This window comes from Vipera berus (genome assembly GCF_964194415.1).
Source record: "Vipera berus genome assembly, chromosome: 1".
NCBI classification, from domain to species: Eukaryota; Metazoa; Chordata; class Lepidosauria; order Squamata; family Viperidae; genus Vipera; species Vipera berus.
Window position 1 is genome coordinate 74,241,661 of NC_138202.1, and position 17,159 is coordinate 74,258,819.

At 34.3% G+C, this 17,159-nt stretch overlaps 1 protein-coding gene across 9 annotated transcripts in view; it reads right to left on the reverse strand.

Moving 5' to 3' along the window:
* The window catches only part of GPHN (gephyrin), a 263,681-nt gene that overhangs the window by 44,331 nt on the left and 202,191 nt on the right, over window positions 1-17,159 (reverse strand). For 6 of the 9 annotated variants that reach the window (XM_081313741.1, XM_081313740.1, XM_081313742.1 and 3 more), the window contains one exon: window positions 931-973. In XM_081313741.1, coding sequence (XP_081169867.1) covers window positions 931-973 — 43 coding nt within the window. Of the gene's footprint in view, window positions 1-930; window positions 974-15,424; window positions 15,467-17,159 lie in introns of all 9 variants that reach the window. The other 3 variants (XM_081313739.1, XM_081313735.1, XM_081313737.1) reach the window with 1 other exon arrangement.

Below are 17,159 nucleotides of genomic sequence, written 5' to 3' on the forward strand. Positions count from 1 at the left end.
AATTTTCAACTTTCCCTTTCCCTATATCTTTTACTATACAGATTCAGTGGTCCAAACTTCAACAATTACATTCTATGATATTTATCACAAACTGATTTAATAAAAAACAACTAAAATAATAAATTATAAAACAAAACAGTGAAAACAGAAGCATTAACTAATAAGAATGAATAAAAAGATTGCTAGTCATAAAGATAAAAATAACTAGCTTTATATAAATTATTTAATTCAATAATCTGGGTAACACTGTCTCATGGGTCCATTCTAATGCATTCACACATATATAAATTTGTCATAGTTTAGCATTAACTAGTCAAAGTTTTATCATTATTGACAACCTGTTTTAATGACTGCATTAAATGCAACAATGAAGCAACTTGGTTCGGTAAATCTTAATTAAAATTAATCAATTTATTGTTAATACATATAATTAAGATGCAGCTTACTGAAAATAAATGTCAGTTTCTGGTTTGCTTGAGGGATCAGAAATATATGAATCCAAGGTTTCTGCATGTAACATAAAACTGTATTTCTCCAGTTCTCTCTAGCCTGAAAGCAGAAGACTATTAACTGGCTTCCTCCTCCTCTTCCAGAAATTTATGCTACATATCCTGATGGGCAGACATATCTTTACAAAATATTTATTTTACATTTTAGTATATATTTTAATCATGGCTTTACAAATGTGCAAGTCATAGGACATCTCTCCATGATCACTGGATAGTATTTTGCATATCCTTCAGTCTGTCTACTGAGATCTCTTCACATATACCCATGTGTTTTCTGCAGACACAAAAGCCTAGAAAAATAGTTTTAAAAATGTCCAGTTGCATTGCTTTCTATGGTTCCACTGAATTCATTCCAGCAAAACTATACCTCATCATGAAGGTATTATATTCCACTAGAAGAATACAAAGATGCAATACTTACTGGCTCGGAGGATGTTCTCCTTACTGCTGCACCTGGATTGGACCTGTAGAGAGAAGGACAGAACTGATGAAGCAGAACAAACATTATAAAGTGACTTTAGGAATATAGTGGGCAAGCTCCTGGGACCTGGAGACAGAGGCTATATTCATTTTTAAAAATCTTTTTACACAACTTATATTTAACAAACTGTTGCTTAACAGTTTGAATTAAACATAAACAAGAGAAACTAAACCAATGTATAGAATACAATTTTTGTTTACAGTTGAACTGTAATAATTTAAATATATATATATTCAATTTCAATTATGCTTTACCTTTACTACAAACATATTAAGGAGAAAAATGTAATGAAATATATATTTTACTTCAAATAAGAAATAAAGAAATAAAATACTGCTGGAGACACTTAAGGTGATTGTAATAGATCATTTTAAAAAGGACAAGATAAACCCTGTACTTAACATTTTTAGCTGTTTCATAATTTGATCAATTATTTCTTAAGCACCAATTTCTTCAAAACTTTAATGTTATTGTTTTGTCTTAAATGTGATATCTGCTTAGGCTATACAGGTGGTTCTTGGTTAATGACCACTTGTTCAGTGACTGTTTGAACTTATGATGGTGCTGAACGAGTGGTACTTACAACTGGTCCTCAAAATTCTGGGCATCATAATACCCCTGCAGGCATATGGTCTGGGTACTTAGCAACTGGACCAGATTGTGGTGTCCACAATCATGATTATGATTTGTGACCTTCTCTTCTGGCTTTCCACAAGCAAAGTCATTGAAGAAGCCAACTGTAAGTCAGAAGTCATGGTCTTATGAAGTACTCACTTAACAACCAGCAGTAATTCACTTAATGTAACTGGGGCCTGCTAGAATTCCCGTTCCTAAGCAACATGGTCACATGACATCATGCTTTATGACTGCATCACTTAGCGGTGGAAATTCTGTTCCTAATTATTGTTTTTAACGGAGGACTATTGTATTATTATTTATCAGCAGGCCCGTTGTAAGGAAGTTAATCAGAATGTTTTTACAGAGGATTTTTGAGAAACATAGCATCTTTTTTTGTTTCCTAATGGGCTGGTTGGTATGCATTGCTTGAAACAATAGGTTCAAGTGGTTCTCAGAGGCTCTAGCTAATGAATAATAAATAAATGCTGGCACTTGATTTATTCTGTTTCCAAGATTCTGCATATGATATTATTCTGTACCATGTCTACAGTATGCATGAAGATTAACCAAAACATATTCTAAACTCGGTATGTTTAGCTTAAAGAAACCATGTTAGCAAATACAAAGTGCTATCATTGGGAACAGGGTTTGGATTTACTTGAGAATAGGATAAGGATCAATGTGTAGAAGTTTTGCAGAGGGGGATCCAAACTTGAAATCAAGAGTAATTTTCTGACTGTGAGAGCTCTTTAACAGTGAAGAGTTGTTTGTATTCTACCACTGCAGTTTATGAAAGAAAGATTGGGCAGTAATTTGCCTAGGGTGATATGAGGATTCTTCCTCTGGACGGGGGATTGTATTAGAAGACCACAGTGCCTTCTAACTTTATGATTCTATGAATCTCTTAGTTTCTTGACAATAGATCTAAATAATGGTACTCAGTGGGATTGTTTCTTGTTAGGTTGTATTTTATTGAGAGGGACTGGAGAATATCACATTTTTCAAAGAACTCTGAATGAGGGAATAAAACTTTTGTATGCGCTATTAATTGCACAGCCTAAAATTTCCAAATATTTGTTTCTTCTAAAAAGAAAAGAAGCAACTTATAATATGAAGTCCAGATTCTAATTTTGCTTGTCAGTGAAGAACATTTAACATGAAAAGTAATGAGGGAGCAAACAATTATTGAGGTTAAAATAATGAGACCTGTGTAGTCCTGCAGCTACTTCTGAGTACAAAATTATACCTTATATAATGTCTGTGGAGATTCTGTCATCCAGGACATAGTTGTCTCAAAGGTGCTTTTTCAAAAGGCACCTGAACTTTTTTCCTTGAGGAAGAAGTTGTTTTGCTTCTCACCCAAGAAGCTTCATCAGTTGTGATAGTGTGGGTGTGGGGGATGGAAAGATAGGTTCTGACGGGGTGGTGGAGGAGAACATAAGGGTTGTATTTCTTTGCAGTCATCTGGTCGTTAGCACTCTCTCTGAGAGCTCTTGAGGCCACTTAGGGGATAATCTTTGCCCTCAGGGTCTTCTGAATCAGAGTGCAATTGGTTGTGAAATCTTCTTGAAACTCTGCAAATGTTGCATTGGGCAAAGATAAACCTCCAAGTGGCCTCAAGAACTCTCAGGGAGAGTGCTAAAGAACAAAGAAATACAATCCTTCCATTTCATCCTGCTCCACTATTCGGTCAGAACCTACTGTTCCAACCCCCCATCATCCAATCTCAACTGTTATACCTATCTTTCCATTTACCCCCGCCCCTGCTATCACAACTGATGAAGCTGGTGGATGAGAAGCAAAATGTTTTGTTCTTTTTCCTCAAGGAAAAAACAACAACAATCCAGTTGCCTTTTGAAAAAGCACATTTGAGATATCTTATATAATGATGAAATAATTTATGGACTTAAAAAAAAACTAAACACCTCTCTTCTGTTCCACAGCAGCTTGCCCCAAAGACACATCTACCCCAGTGTGAATTTATGCCATTAACATAAATCTATTTATTGCAATTAAATAACTTAAGCCAATGTTCTAACCTACGGTGGCTTATGATTGTCCTTTCCTGGAAAAAAGTTACATTTAAAAAAAACAACCAAAAACAACACAAACTTTCCTGCCATAATTACACATCATAGTTTCAATTAAAAAATTGGCTCAGATTTGTTGACTACCCCCACTTTCACAGGATGATTGAAATCAAAGTAATAATAAAACCTAACAGGTTGGTTTTTGTATCCTAGATCTACTATAAACAAAATTCTTAAATAATACATGTCTGCACTGTATGGATGTGTTTGTGTGTGTCTATGAAGCGTAAGTGAGAAGGGAGGTGGGTCGTTTGGGATGGATACTGTCATTTTTTTTTTTAATGGCTTTGTTGCACAAGTAAAAAAAATAATTGACCAATATCAAAAGAGTTTACCCCAGAGACCTATCAGGAAAAATATAAGGATAAAACATGGAGTAGTCTGAGAAATGATAAATGGAAAAACAATATGATCATAAAGGTAAAGGAAAAGGTTCCCCCGCACATGTGTGCTAGTCGTTTCCAACTCTAGGGGACGGTGTTCATCTCTGTTTCAAAGCCGAAAGCCAGCGCTTGTCCGAGGACGTCTCCGTGGTCATGTGGCTGGCATGACTAAACACCAAAGGTGCACGGAATGCTGTTACCTTCCCACTGTAGTGGTCCCTATTTTTCTACTTGCATTTTTACGTGCTTTCGAACTGCTAGGTTGGCAGAAGCTGGGACGAGTAACAGGCGCTCACTCTGTTACGCGGCACTCGGGATTCGACCCGCCAAACTGCCGACCTTCTGATCGACAGGCTCAGCGTCCTAACCCACTGAGCCACCGCGTCCCTATAATATGATCATACAACACAGAAAATGAGATGTTAATGACAATAACAAAGCGGAAATCAAGAGTTTTTGAACACAATATAAAAACAGAAGGATTCCCACACTCTAGAACAGATGTTTGCAAATGGAAAACAGTCCCTTAGAATAGTAATAGTTAAATCAAGTTGCAGTCTCTAGTTTGCTTTTTTATTGGAAATTACCCAGCTAGGCAGGGGAGGAATCAAGCAGGGAGTTAGCTTTGAGTCATTGAACAACTGCAAGAGATCCATGACTGACAAACCCCTATCCTGCTTCAAGTTCCAAGGAACCTTATCTATCTGTTGCCAAGGGAAGGCAAGCAGTCTGGGGAGATTCATACCTAACGTTAAGTTCATCATTAAGCCTATTTTGTCCCTGCAGGGGACAAAAATTAAAGAATGTATAATGACAATGTAGCCGAAACTTGTATGATAATTAAGCTACGGTTAAAATGACAAATCTCTCAACTGTTTGGAAGAATCTTATTGTTGAACTGAATTATCAGTTTACCACTCATCAAATTATTAGATTAATATTATGAAATTTTATCTTCTGTCCATAGAAGCAGTGATGAAATGGGATGAGTTTCATAGGTTTTTTATAGCTGAAACCCCATCTAATAAGAAGCTGTTACTAGTTAGCATTTCCATTTTAATATATTGTATACCATTAACTTCTAACTTAGCATTGGCTTTATGTCAAAAAGGCTACTTATATATATAAAACTTTGGGAATCGGAAAATAATAATCTGCCTCCCATATATTTCCAAATGTAATACATGAAACAACTTCTGCCATGCCTTTTCTGTCCTCATGAACATCCTAGATATCTTACTGCAAAGCTTTATTTTGAAAAGTATATATTAAAGCACAAGAGGTAGAATGCAAGAAAAAAAGTCTTTTATTTCCTATGCTTTTCTGAATATCCAAAACATTATGAATCCTATATTACCAAAATGATGCATGAACAACAATATGGCTGCTATTTACTCTGGTAATATCTGAAGAAAAGTGATTATAACAGATAATTGATATGATTATTTTTGTCTATATTGCAATGGTTTCCATTTTGAGACATTGCTAAATATAATAGGTCTTTCTTTAAAACAAGTATGTACAGGATTCTGTTGGCTCAACCCATTTTTCCATGGAAGTCTCTTCACAGAAAATAACATGAGCATGTCTTTTGTATTATAATTTCAAATATATTTTTCTCTTTCCTTTGTTCTAAGTTCCAATTAGAAAAAAGAGCTTTAGGCAAATTGTAACTACATTCTGTTGCTTAGTGAAATATTTTTTTAAAAGGTGATCAACTCTTTTCATGGCTTTGAAGTTACATTTGTCCATTTTTGAAAATGCTAAGTAATAACTCTATAAAATTGAATATTAAGTTACAAGGGAAAGTAAGAAATTGAAGGAGATGGAAAATAATGTATATATGATACCTATTAACAAAAAGGCCAACTATGATAGAGCTGAACTCTGCAACAGTGATAAATGTTAAGTTTTAAAAATCCATTTTCATCTTTCATATAAAGTCAAATAGCCTCTAAGTGTTATGGAAGAAATATTCATGTTAAACAGAAAAATTAAAACAAAAAGTTTTACCAAATCAGAAGTACAGTATAAGGAAGCTGAGGAAAAATGCTGAACATGTGCCTATAAATCTTTAGGAAAGTTTCAAGAAATTACTTACCTTTACTATAGCATAACAAGAAGTCAAATAAAGTGCTGTACAAAGTCAATATAAAAAGCTAATTCTTATAAATAATTTTTAAGTTCATGTATAATACAATACAAGGGAACACTAATAACAAAACAAACCTTCCCACTGATTGAAAGCAATTTTTCAAGAACAGTAGAAAGATGCAATTTACAGTATAAAAATGCAATTTACAGAAAGGTTTACTATTCATCATCAAAAAGACATGCAATATGTAGAAGCGGTCACCAGAACTCCAAGTCATTGGCTTATACATACATACTGTATATAAATATATATAGAATATTAGCCAAGACAGAGGAAAATGTCATGGATTAGGTAAGCTATAATGAAGGAAGCAAGATAAACAAAGCACAGAAGCAATTATGTGAGAGTTATTTTCTTCTAACTAACATTAAATTGTTAGATTTACTTTATAAACAGAAGATCCATCTATATAGCTCTCTTTCCAGGTTTGCATTAACCCAGAAAATTTACTGCCTCTATTAGCAATGACTTGTAGCCAGCACATTTTGCCTTGGCTGAGAAAGTATGAAGGGTCAGCTCTGGTTAGTACAGGATGGAACACCACTAGGAAATTCTAACATCATAGAATAGATTCAGAGGCCAAAAATTATCCTGGAAGAAGGAAATGGAAAACCATTTCCATGACTATCTTAAGAACTGTGGTGAAGAATATTTTATTGCGAATTTATTTTATTTTTTCATGAGTACTAAACTTAATAAAAAAAATATAACATCTCCTAAAATTATAATATTTTTTCTTTAGCTTAAAATTGTTAATTTAAATATAAGAGTTGTCTTTTGCAATAGTCACATTCATGCTTCAACATATTAATATTTGGGATCACATTTCTGACAACTGTTATACAAAATGTTCTTGAAGAACTACCAGCTGAATAACAGTCCTGAATTTATGCAGCAATGATTGTCGCACAGCACTGAATATTTTTGCAATAAAAATTTTTGCAAAACAAATTAAAATAAAGTACTGCTGGTTAATTGGAGAACTGATACAAGTCAGTGTGTGACACTGCTTTGGTAATGCCCCAAAAGCATTAAGTATAAAATTCAATAATGCATCAGAAGTATGTAATAATATATATCACATTATTATAAATATATATCCTATACCAGGGGTAGGCAACCTCGGCTCTAATTCTGGGAGTTGAAGTCCATGAGTCATAAAAGAGCCGAGGTTGCCTACCCCTTTACTATACTATAAATATACTATATTATACAATAAATACTATAAATATATCTAGCACAAAAAAACTCATGAGAAGCTTATGTTACATTTGCAATTGAAAATGGTGATCTGTAATTTCTGCAAAAAAAAGAGTAAGAACCATTGTTCCTTTTTTGTGAAATCCTACCCAAATAAAACATATCCTGAAATTATTGGACTGTCTTCCAAAATTAGAAAATAAAGATGTTTCAGTGCTAAAACTGCCTCATATGGTTGATAAACCAATTTTTATAACCTTCATCCACTGGACTAATGACAGCACTGCAATCATTGGCTGCTTTCTATAGAGAAGAATCCTTGCTGATTAATTAGAACACGACCAAGAATATGATCTTTAAAAAAAAGTCTAAGAAGACAAACTGAATCACTAAAGAGCATACGATCAAATAAGTGGCATCTTTTAAGCATTTGTATATGATTTATTATTAACCATCAGCCTGAAACTGACAGTTACACAAAATGCTCAGGCAAGTGCTGAGTCTACTGTCCTATGAGGCACATACAATGTTACCATACTGAGTTTATTCTAAGTTTCTGAGAAAAGTAGTTCTCAGTGGTCCTTCATATGAAGCAGTGGTTACATCCAAACAAAATTGTAACCAAGCATACAATATAGCTAATTTCTGCTGGTAATAATACATAGAAAACACATGCTTCAGATTTAATCTATACTTTAAAATCTTTTGTTTAGTTAATTTTAAATTTGATTAGAAGTTAGACTCTTATGCCATCAATGCTTTAGACACTACTGCCTTTTTGTTATGTAGTATTTGCTGTAAACCACAAGATAAATGTTTTCCTGGGCTCCAAGATCACCGTAGATGGGGACTGCAGCCAAGAAATTAAAAGACGCTTGCTCCTGGGGAGGAAAGCCATGGCAAATCTAGACAGCACACTAAAAAGCAGAGATATCACCCTGTCAACAAAAGTGCGTTTAGTTAAGGCTATGGTCTTCCCAGTTCCAATGTATGGCTGTGAAAGTTGGACCATAATAAAGGCTGAGCGCCAAAGAATTGAGGCCTTTGAACTATGGTGCTGGAGAAGACTCCTACGAGTCCCTTGGACTGCAAGGCGATCAAATCGGTCAGTCCTAGAGGAGATCAACCCTGACTGCTCTTTAGAAGTTGAAACTCAAATACTTTGGCCACCTAATGAGAAGGAAGGACTCACTGGAGAAGAGCCTAATGCTGAGAAAGATTGAGGGCAAGAGAAGAAGGGGACGACAGAGAATGAGGTGGCTGGATGGAGTCACTGAAGCAGTAGGTGTGAGCTTAAATGGACTCCAGAAGATGGTAGAGGACAGGAGGGCCTGGAGGAACATTGTCCATGGGGTCACGATGGGTCGGACATGACTTCGCAGCCAACAAGAAGTTAAAAGTGATTGCTTGATTTTAACGACTGTTTTATGTGTGTTTTCTTTTATGTATATATTTGATAATTTTTTGCCTTAGAAATCTGCCTATAATATGTTAAGTAAATAAATAAACTCCTCACAGGGACCTAAATCAGTAGTGCCACTTATTTTGAAATGCAACATTTTTCACATGTCCAGATGCAGAGTATGATATAGACATGTTAGTGTTTAAGCCACAGCGCTACTTAATGTATGAATGATGTTGATGGAAACAACTTTCTTCCATGTAGAAATTTCAAGTATAGATTTATTCAAATAATCATAAAAGTTTCAAGAACTTCCTGCATTGAATCTGAAAAGGCTTAACAGAGCCACCCCTCAAATGTAAACACTGTTTCAGTCACAGGTTTACAATTTACCCATTGGAGAGAAAATAAATATATTTTACTTTTTAAAATGTCAGCTGATTCATATGTGTACATTCTCTAGTAAGTTGAAATTTATATGGTGGTTTTATGAGAAAAAAGGCCAAGCTTTAAAAGAAATAAACTAATATAGAGAAGACTTTTGTCTGTGATAGAAGAGAGCCAAAAGATCATTTAATTTAAATGTGTTCTATGTCAGAGTATCTCCACGAGATAGAATATAAATCTCACAAAGAGACAATGATTGCTAACAGAATTATTTTACATACCCTTACTAGTTCCACATAGTCAAAGAAAATGACAATCTTAAATGATGAGTTTTAAGTTAAGAATTTTCACACTGCGTTGCCTGTCTCAAAGGTACTTTTTCAAAAGGCAATTGGATTTTCTTTGTTTTTCCTTGAAGACATTTTGCTTATTCAATTCTGACTGAATGGTGGAGAATGGAAGGATTTATATTCCTTGCAGTCATCTGGTCATTAGCAAACTTTCTGGGAATCATTGAGGCCACTTGGAGGTTTATCTGTGTCCTCAGGGTCACCTAAATAGGGCAAATGGATGTGGAATCTTGTTGGAACTGCTGAAGGAACTGTGTTGTAAACAGAAGATAGGTGGTGTCATATCCCTCCCCCTCTATTGAGAGAGGTCTGTTCAATCTTAATGTAGATGGCTCTTTGACCCCTCCTTTAATCCAGCAGTCCTCTCTGTCCAGAATATTTTAAATTGCTTTTATAGTATATTTAATGAAAACGTACTTATATAGCTGCTCTTTCTCACAAAATGTCACTATAGTTCCTTGTTTCTCATTGAAAAAATATTGGCCAAGTTCAAAGAACTGTACAATAGTTCCACTGGTCCAAGATAGTTAATTTTGGTTAATACCACAGAGCAATATTCCATCCTCATGATTTCATAAAGCAAAGCATATTCCTCTGAAACTGGGGGATGTTTAAAAGCATTTTACATGACACAAGGATGTTTTGCCCTAGGAAGAAGTGCCACAAGGTAAGTAAAACTAACCAGTATATTAGATGTTTTTGTTCCCACACTGATTAATTATCAAATGAAAAATTTGTACAAAACAATAAATGTATTTTCCTAAAAGAGAAATCTTACTCATCCCCTTCAATTAAAACAGAATCAAGTTATTGATTGCAGTTATAATTTTTAAATTTCATTACATTCATGGAAGCATTCTTCAGAAAAAAACATTATTAAGATGATGTTGCAAAGTCTAAATATTAGTTTTAGAGAAATACAATTGCTTTGCAATGTAAGAACAAAACAAAATACTGGATTATAAGGATTTGCTTTAAGGCTTTTCATTTTTAGATTTTGCTTATTGTTTCACAAGGCCTTCTTTATAATGTGCTATACTTAACAATATTTAAAAAATATGTATTACCTTTAAGATTTAGAAATATAGATCTTGGTATTTGGCAAACTCCAAATTTTAAGGGCTGTCTGAATTAGAGGTATTAACATTTTTTAAAAAAATGGTTGCATGCTCTTTATAAAAAGGTAAAGATAAAGGATCCCCCGCACATGCGTGCTAGTTGTTTCCGACTCTAGGGGCTGGTGCTCATCTCCGTTTCAAAGCCGAAGAGCCAGCGCTTGTCCGAGGACGTCTCCATGGTCATGTGGCCTGCATGACTAGATGCCAAAGGTGCACGGAATGCTGTTACCTTCCCACCATAGTGGTCCCTATTTTTCTACTTACATTTTTACGTGCTTTCGAACTGCTAGGTTGGCAGAAGCTGGGACGAGTAACAGGCGCTCACTCTGTTACGCAGCACTCGGGATTCGACCCGCCAAACTGCTGACCTTCTGATCAACAAGCTCAGCGTCCTAACCCACTGAGCCACATATTCTTTATAAATGCCGCAGTTAGAAATGGATGTACTAGTGTCTACCATTCCTTTTGATTTGCCTCTTTAATATGACTTTGAAAGAAACATTTACACTATGTGTAACTTTGACAGAAGTCCCCTTTTTCTATACATTTAGGGAACTACTAAATTATTCAAGCATTGATAGTTATCTGTAAAAAAGTTTCTATCAGCTATATGACATTCATACCCTTAGGTTCAACTGTTTTTATATAATTTACTGTAAAGGCAGTGCTTTTTTTCTCATAGAATGCTCAGAACGGAGTTCCGGCACCTTGTTTGGATGGAACCTTGTAGGGTAAGCAAGGCAGGTTGTATGACATGTGTGAGTTCCGGCACCTTTTTCTTTTACAAAAAAAGCACTGCGTAAAGGTAAATGTAAAGGTTCCCCTGCACATGCGTGCTAGTCGTTTCCAACTCTAGCGGACGGTGCTCATCTCCGTTTCAAAGCCGAAGAGCCAGTGCTTGTCTGAGGACGTCTCTGTGGTCATGTGGCCGGTATGACTAGACGCCAAAGGCGCACGGAACGCTGTTACCTTCCCACCGTAGTGGTCCCTATTTTTCTACTTGCATTTTTACGTGCTTTCGAACTGCTAGGTTGGCAGAAACTGGGACGAGTAACAGGCGCTCACTCTGTTACGCGGCATTCGGGATTCGACCTATCAAACTGCCGACCTTCTGATCGACAAGCTCAGCACCCTAACCCACTGAGCCACCGCGTCCCTATAATTTACTGTAGTGTCCTACAATCTAAAACTATAAAATGTTTAATTATGTAGATTAAATTAGCAATGAAGAATTTTTAATAATACTGCTTATTATGCATTTGCATGGAATTATACTTCCAAGGATCTGAAAGAACTAATGAGGAAAAAGATATAAGAAAAATATAAAAAATAAGAATAAAGAGAAGTATATTAAAATATAAGAAAAACTAGGTGCAAAAGGTATGTATCTAATAATGCAAGATTTCCTCAAATAGTGTTCATTAGACAGACCAAAGAAAGACTATACACATTACCAGATGTCTTTAGAGAATGGGTATATTTTAGATACAAGACCCCTATAGAATAATAAATTTATATTTTTAAAGAAATATTTAAAATTACCGTATTCTTTTTCTGTTCTAGTTCAAAACAAGTATGAAACTCATTTGAAATGCTTCTTCTTTTCCCAGAGCTTGTTTCCAGGAAAATCATATTAAATTATATATATTCCAAATGTCATGAAAGTAGCTTCACCAACCCTGATTTTGAGAGAGGTGCCAATTCTTCAAAACACAAAATCGATGAAACTGAGATTTGAAAAAACAAGATGAATATATTTTGATTTCTCCGATCACCAATACTGAAGCAGGAAATGTTCCCTATTTATAAATGTTAGAACTCCTAAACATTAAACTATATGTAAAATATAGTAGTTAGGTGTTCAAGTGGAATTGGGGAGAGAGAGAGAGACCTAGATTCAAATATTTATTCAACATGGAGCTCAGGTGATTTTTGGTTAGTACTGTTTCTCAATGCCTAATTAATTAGGTGGGCTGCTGTTCTGGGCACAAAATGAGGGGAGATACTATGTATGCCATCTTGAGGCCCCTGAGGAAAAGTAGGTTGAATATGTAATTTTTGTTTATTGATACCAGCTGATTTGTCATTGACTCTTGTGTCCTATTTAAAATACTGTCCTGTCATATACCATTAACCTCACTCAGAAGGTTGTGGTTTGTCAGTGTTTGTCTTTGGCTTCTATTATTTAGACATATGTGGGCAATCACAATTGTAAATCCACTACAGCAGTAATGAAATACAACCTAACGACCGTAGCTAAATTAATAATAAATTTCCTTTAATCTCCTCATGTATTAGACAACTTATTGTTAAGGCTATTAGGAGATTTTTAGGAGATATCTTAGTAGAAAAATAAAGTTTCAGAGTGACAAGAGTCAAGTCTACTTTATGAATAAAAGCTGCATGGTATACTATATAACTGTCTAATGATAGCTTCATTAGAACCAATAACTGTCCATCAAAATAAATAAAGTGTATTATGTAGCTTCTGCTCTTGACTACCTGGGATGTCAATAATGGATATTTTTATTTAATGTTATGGTCAAAGACTAAAGGAAACATACCAAAGGCAGAAGTATAGAATGAGGTATAGAACAAAATATACAGATACAATATCAAAGTTATTAAGACAGTCAAACAGATGCCTGTTATCCAGTAGTTTTCACTGAAATTAGGCTACCTTCTGATCTCAGGAAGAACTTACCACAGAAAATGAATTATTTCAATTTTAATTGTTCACTGCAAGCAATGGACAATATGCACGTGACGCATGACTAAGCAGTGCATTCCCAGCCACATACATGTGTATATAATGAGATAAGGGTGTGGGTAGAACATTGAGGATAGAGGCAAAAATATTTTTTAAACATAATTTCACATTTTTTATGGGCCACCATACTATATTTTGAAGAATGATATAATGACTTTTTGTACTACAGTTTGGCACAGCTGCTATATCTTCAAGTAAAAAATAGCATGCCACAATAAAGAACTAAAATTCAAGAAAGCTAAGGGGAGGAGCTTTATTCTCACCAAAACTATTTATTATATAATGCCATTAAACTTTTTCATAGCGGTTGTATTAAATATCCATTATATTTATTTTTATTTTATTTGTATCTGCTTTTATTATTTTTACAAATAATTCAAGGCGACAAAATACCCAACACACCTTCATCCTATTTCCCACAGAACAACCACCTGTGAAATGAGTTAGACTGAGAGAGGGTGACAGGCTATAACAGGTGTCACTACTAATCTTATGAATACACCAGATATAATAGTAAAATTCAAGCATTGTAATAACTGCTCCTCTTATATGAGCATTATGAATTGCTATATTAGAATTGGCAGCAAAAGCACTCAAGATATATAGTGCTATATGATATTAAATGAAGAGGAGCTAACATAAATTGCCTGATACTGAAAACTGTTTTAATATATTCTCCTACGATAAAGAACAAATATGCTCTTTATCAAAAGATTGCCATTACATCTACAATTCTAAAATTAACAGACTCTGGATAGATGGGTTTAGTCTCACCTCAGTAGGGTCCCAAAACGGTACCATCTATTTACTGTTATGGACTATTAAGTCACACTGGTAGACCATCCAGACATCTTTCTAGAGCTTTTCTAATTCCACTGGAATTTCATATATTATAATGTATCTGTACTCCATCCTATGCTCCTTCCTGATAATATAAAACCCTACATTTTCAATCCATAGTTACCCAGTGCATCTCCTGAACTTCTCTGTCTCCATAAAGAACATGAATAAGTGAGCAGATATTTAAGCACAGGGTAGATTGATGGATAATTTGTTGTGACATGACTAAATATCTTGCAAGATGTCAAGCACAGCAGCAGGCTTTGTTAGAATGGGAAAAAAAGAGTGAGAATAATAACTTTGGGAACGTTCTCTGTGTTTGCAAAACTGCATGCAGAAAGTATTTGTATACCCGAAAGGAAAAATGTAGTGAGATCTTAGACATTATTTTTATAGTAATCATTTTGTGACTATGTTGGATGCATGATAAATTTGTTAGTATAAAACTCTTCCAGAAAAGTATTAAATACAAGATATTTTTCCATTCTTTTCATTCCAATAATAGTTATCAGGGAAACATGAATTGTGGATGCTTCTAGAAAATTCCATTTACTGAAAAGCTTCTTCCAATTTTTCTATTCCATTGAATAAAAGTAAATGAAAGAGCAATTCTTTCACTTTTCCTACAATCTCATTTATGAAACAGATAAAACTTCAAAGTCATACATGAAAATACAATTACTGAATTCTGTAACCTATTTCTGAAAGACCTGACTATTAAAAAAAATCCAACAAACAATTAATTAATTAATTTCAATGAATTATACAGCCACCCATCTCAAAGCAGTGACTGCGGATGGATTACAAAATTATATAGTATTGACTTTCTGCATAAAAAAAACTTTTCCTTTAAAAAAACTGCACAGAATTTTAGTTTGTATGCAATTATACAATATTATTACAGACTATAAAAAGATGCTGCAATTAAATATTGTTCAGTGGTTGATTGGTATTAAACTAAGCTGGACACGGTTGCAAGGTGAGCATGCATAATAAATCGCACAAGGTAATTTTTCTCTCTCTCACTTCTGCATGGGGAAAACCAAATGAAATAAATAGATATAAATCAAAGGGTGATGAATGAAGAAACTGTACTATGAAAGAACACGTGCAAAGTATACCTCGGAAACACTATAGGTGGATGAGCACGAAGGGAGCCGAGCCTGGTTATGCAGTGGGGAAAAGAAAACATTGTTAAAAAAGAGGTGATGACATAATAAGGGTCTTAAAATGTTTTCTGTTTAGGTGGTTCCAGCACTGAGACATAGCAGAGGTTTTGTGTGTTCTACAAATTAGATTTCTGATATAAAAATATTTTATTATAGATTAAGCCATTTAAGATAGCGAAAAGTCAGGAGTCTGGTAGCAATTTTTCTGACTAACAATTGTATTAAAAGGCATACATTTTCATGAGCTGCAGCTCACTTCATCAAATACATAAAGTGGTTAATTGGTGCAATTAAATTGGAGTGTTTTTTTTATCACAGACTAAGATGGCTTTCCATCTACAATGCCATTTAAAGTAGAATATTTAAATATGAATATTTTAGGACTGTAATTATATATAATTAATTCAATTGTTAATTCATATTTGTAACAAATATGGATTTTCAAAATGTGTGCTAAATTCCATAAAATTTACCTTAAATTTTACTAAAACAAGTTGTGTAAATTAATCTGAACTTTTAAAGAAGTGAGCTATCAGAAAACTATACATGAATCTCATTTTTGCAAAAGTAAATCCCACCTTTGACAGAAAGCATTTTTGGTAAATAGAACAGCAGTTCTAATTTCTCCATAAACTCTTCTTTATGAATCAACCAATGCATTTTATGTCTTCTTATGTTCAGTTCAGGACAAGGTTCACATAATCCAAAACACTTTTTCTATTAATCCAAGCAACTTGGTTATATATTCTATCTATTTGTGGAGCTAAACAAGTATATTCCAGTGCATACAAACTCAATTCATATATAATCACAGCTTACTATATAACATGCCTGGAATTGCCATGGTCACATTTTCATACTTTCATGCTCATACTTAAACAAATGCTTTCTGGTACTTTGTGCTAGTTTTGTTGATAAAGATAGAAATAATTTAGTTATTACAAGAAAGTTTCTCACAGAAAGAAAGGATGGGGCTGGCTTTATCAATGGTATCTTAAAGGGAGGACTCAGAAAGGACTCTGGGCAGAAGAAAGGTGGAGGAAGATTGGAATGATGATAAGAGCAAGCAAATAAATTGGATTAGACAACTCTGATTGTTGAAGTTGGGTTATTGGTTTTAGTAAAAAAAAAAGCAACACTATTTTGTACTGCTGAGAGTTCTTGATGGAGGTAAAAATGATGAACAAAAAGAAGCACAAATGTTTCATTAGGCAGAGAAAAGCCAGCTACTAGACTGAGAAACAGAAAATGACCACCAATTTGTGGAAACCCTTCCTTTTTAAAGTTAGGAAGAAGATAAGGACAGATGGAGTATAATGCTCACATTTATTTTATTTATTTGTCAAGTTTCCGATCTCATCTTCATTACCAAGTTAAACTGATACTATAGCTGGCAAATATGTGTTTGTTTGTGTTGAGTTACTTTAGGCTCAAATCTTGAATACAGAGAAAACCTTGCAATTTAAAAGGCTTTGTTGTTTCATTTTTTTCTAAGCTTGAATGACAGGGAAGAATTCACACTGGAATGCAATGTTGTTAGATTGTTATCAAGTGAGACTAAGAACATGAAACTTCTTGCCACGTATTTGGGCTAAAAACCTCAAAGAGATTTCTTGTATTGAACGCTGTCAAGTTCTATAAACCCAAAAGCTGTTCCAGTGACATTTACCAAATGTGGAAGGGAAAA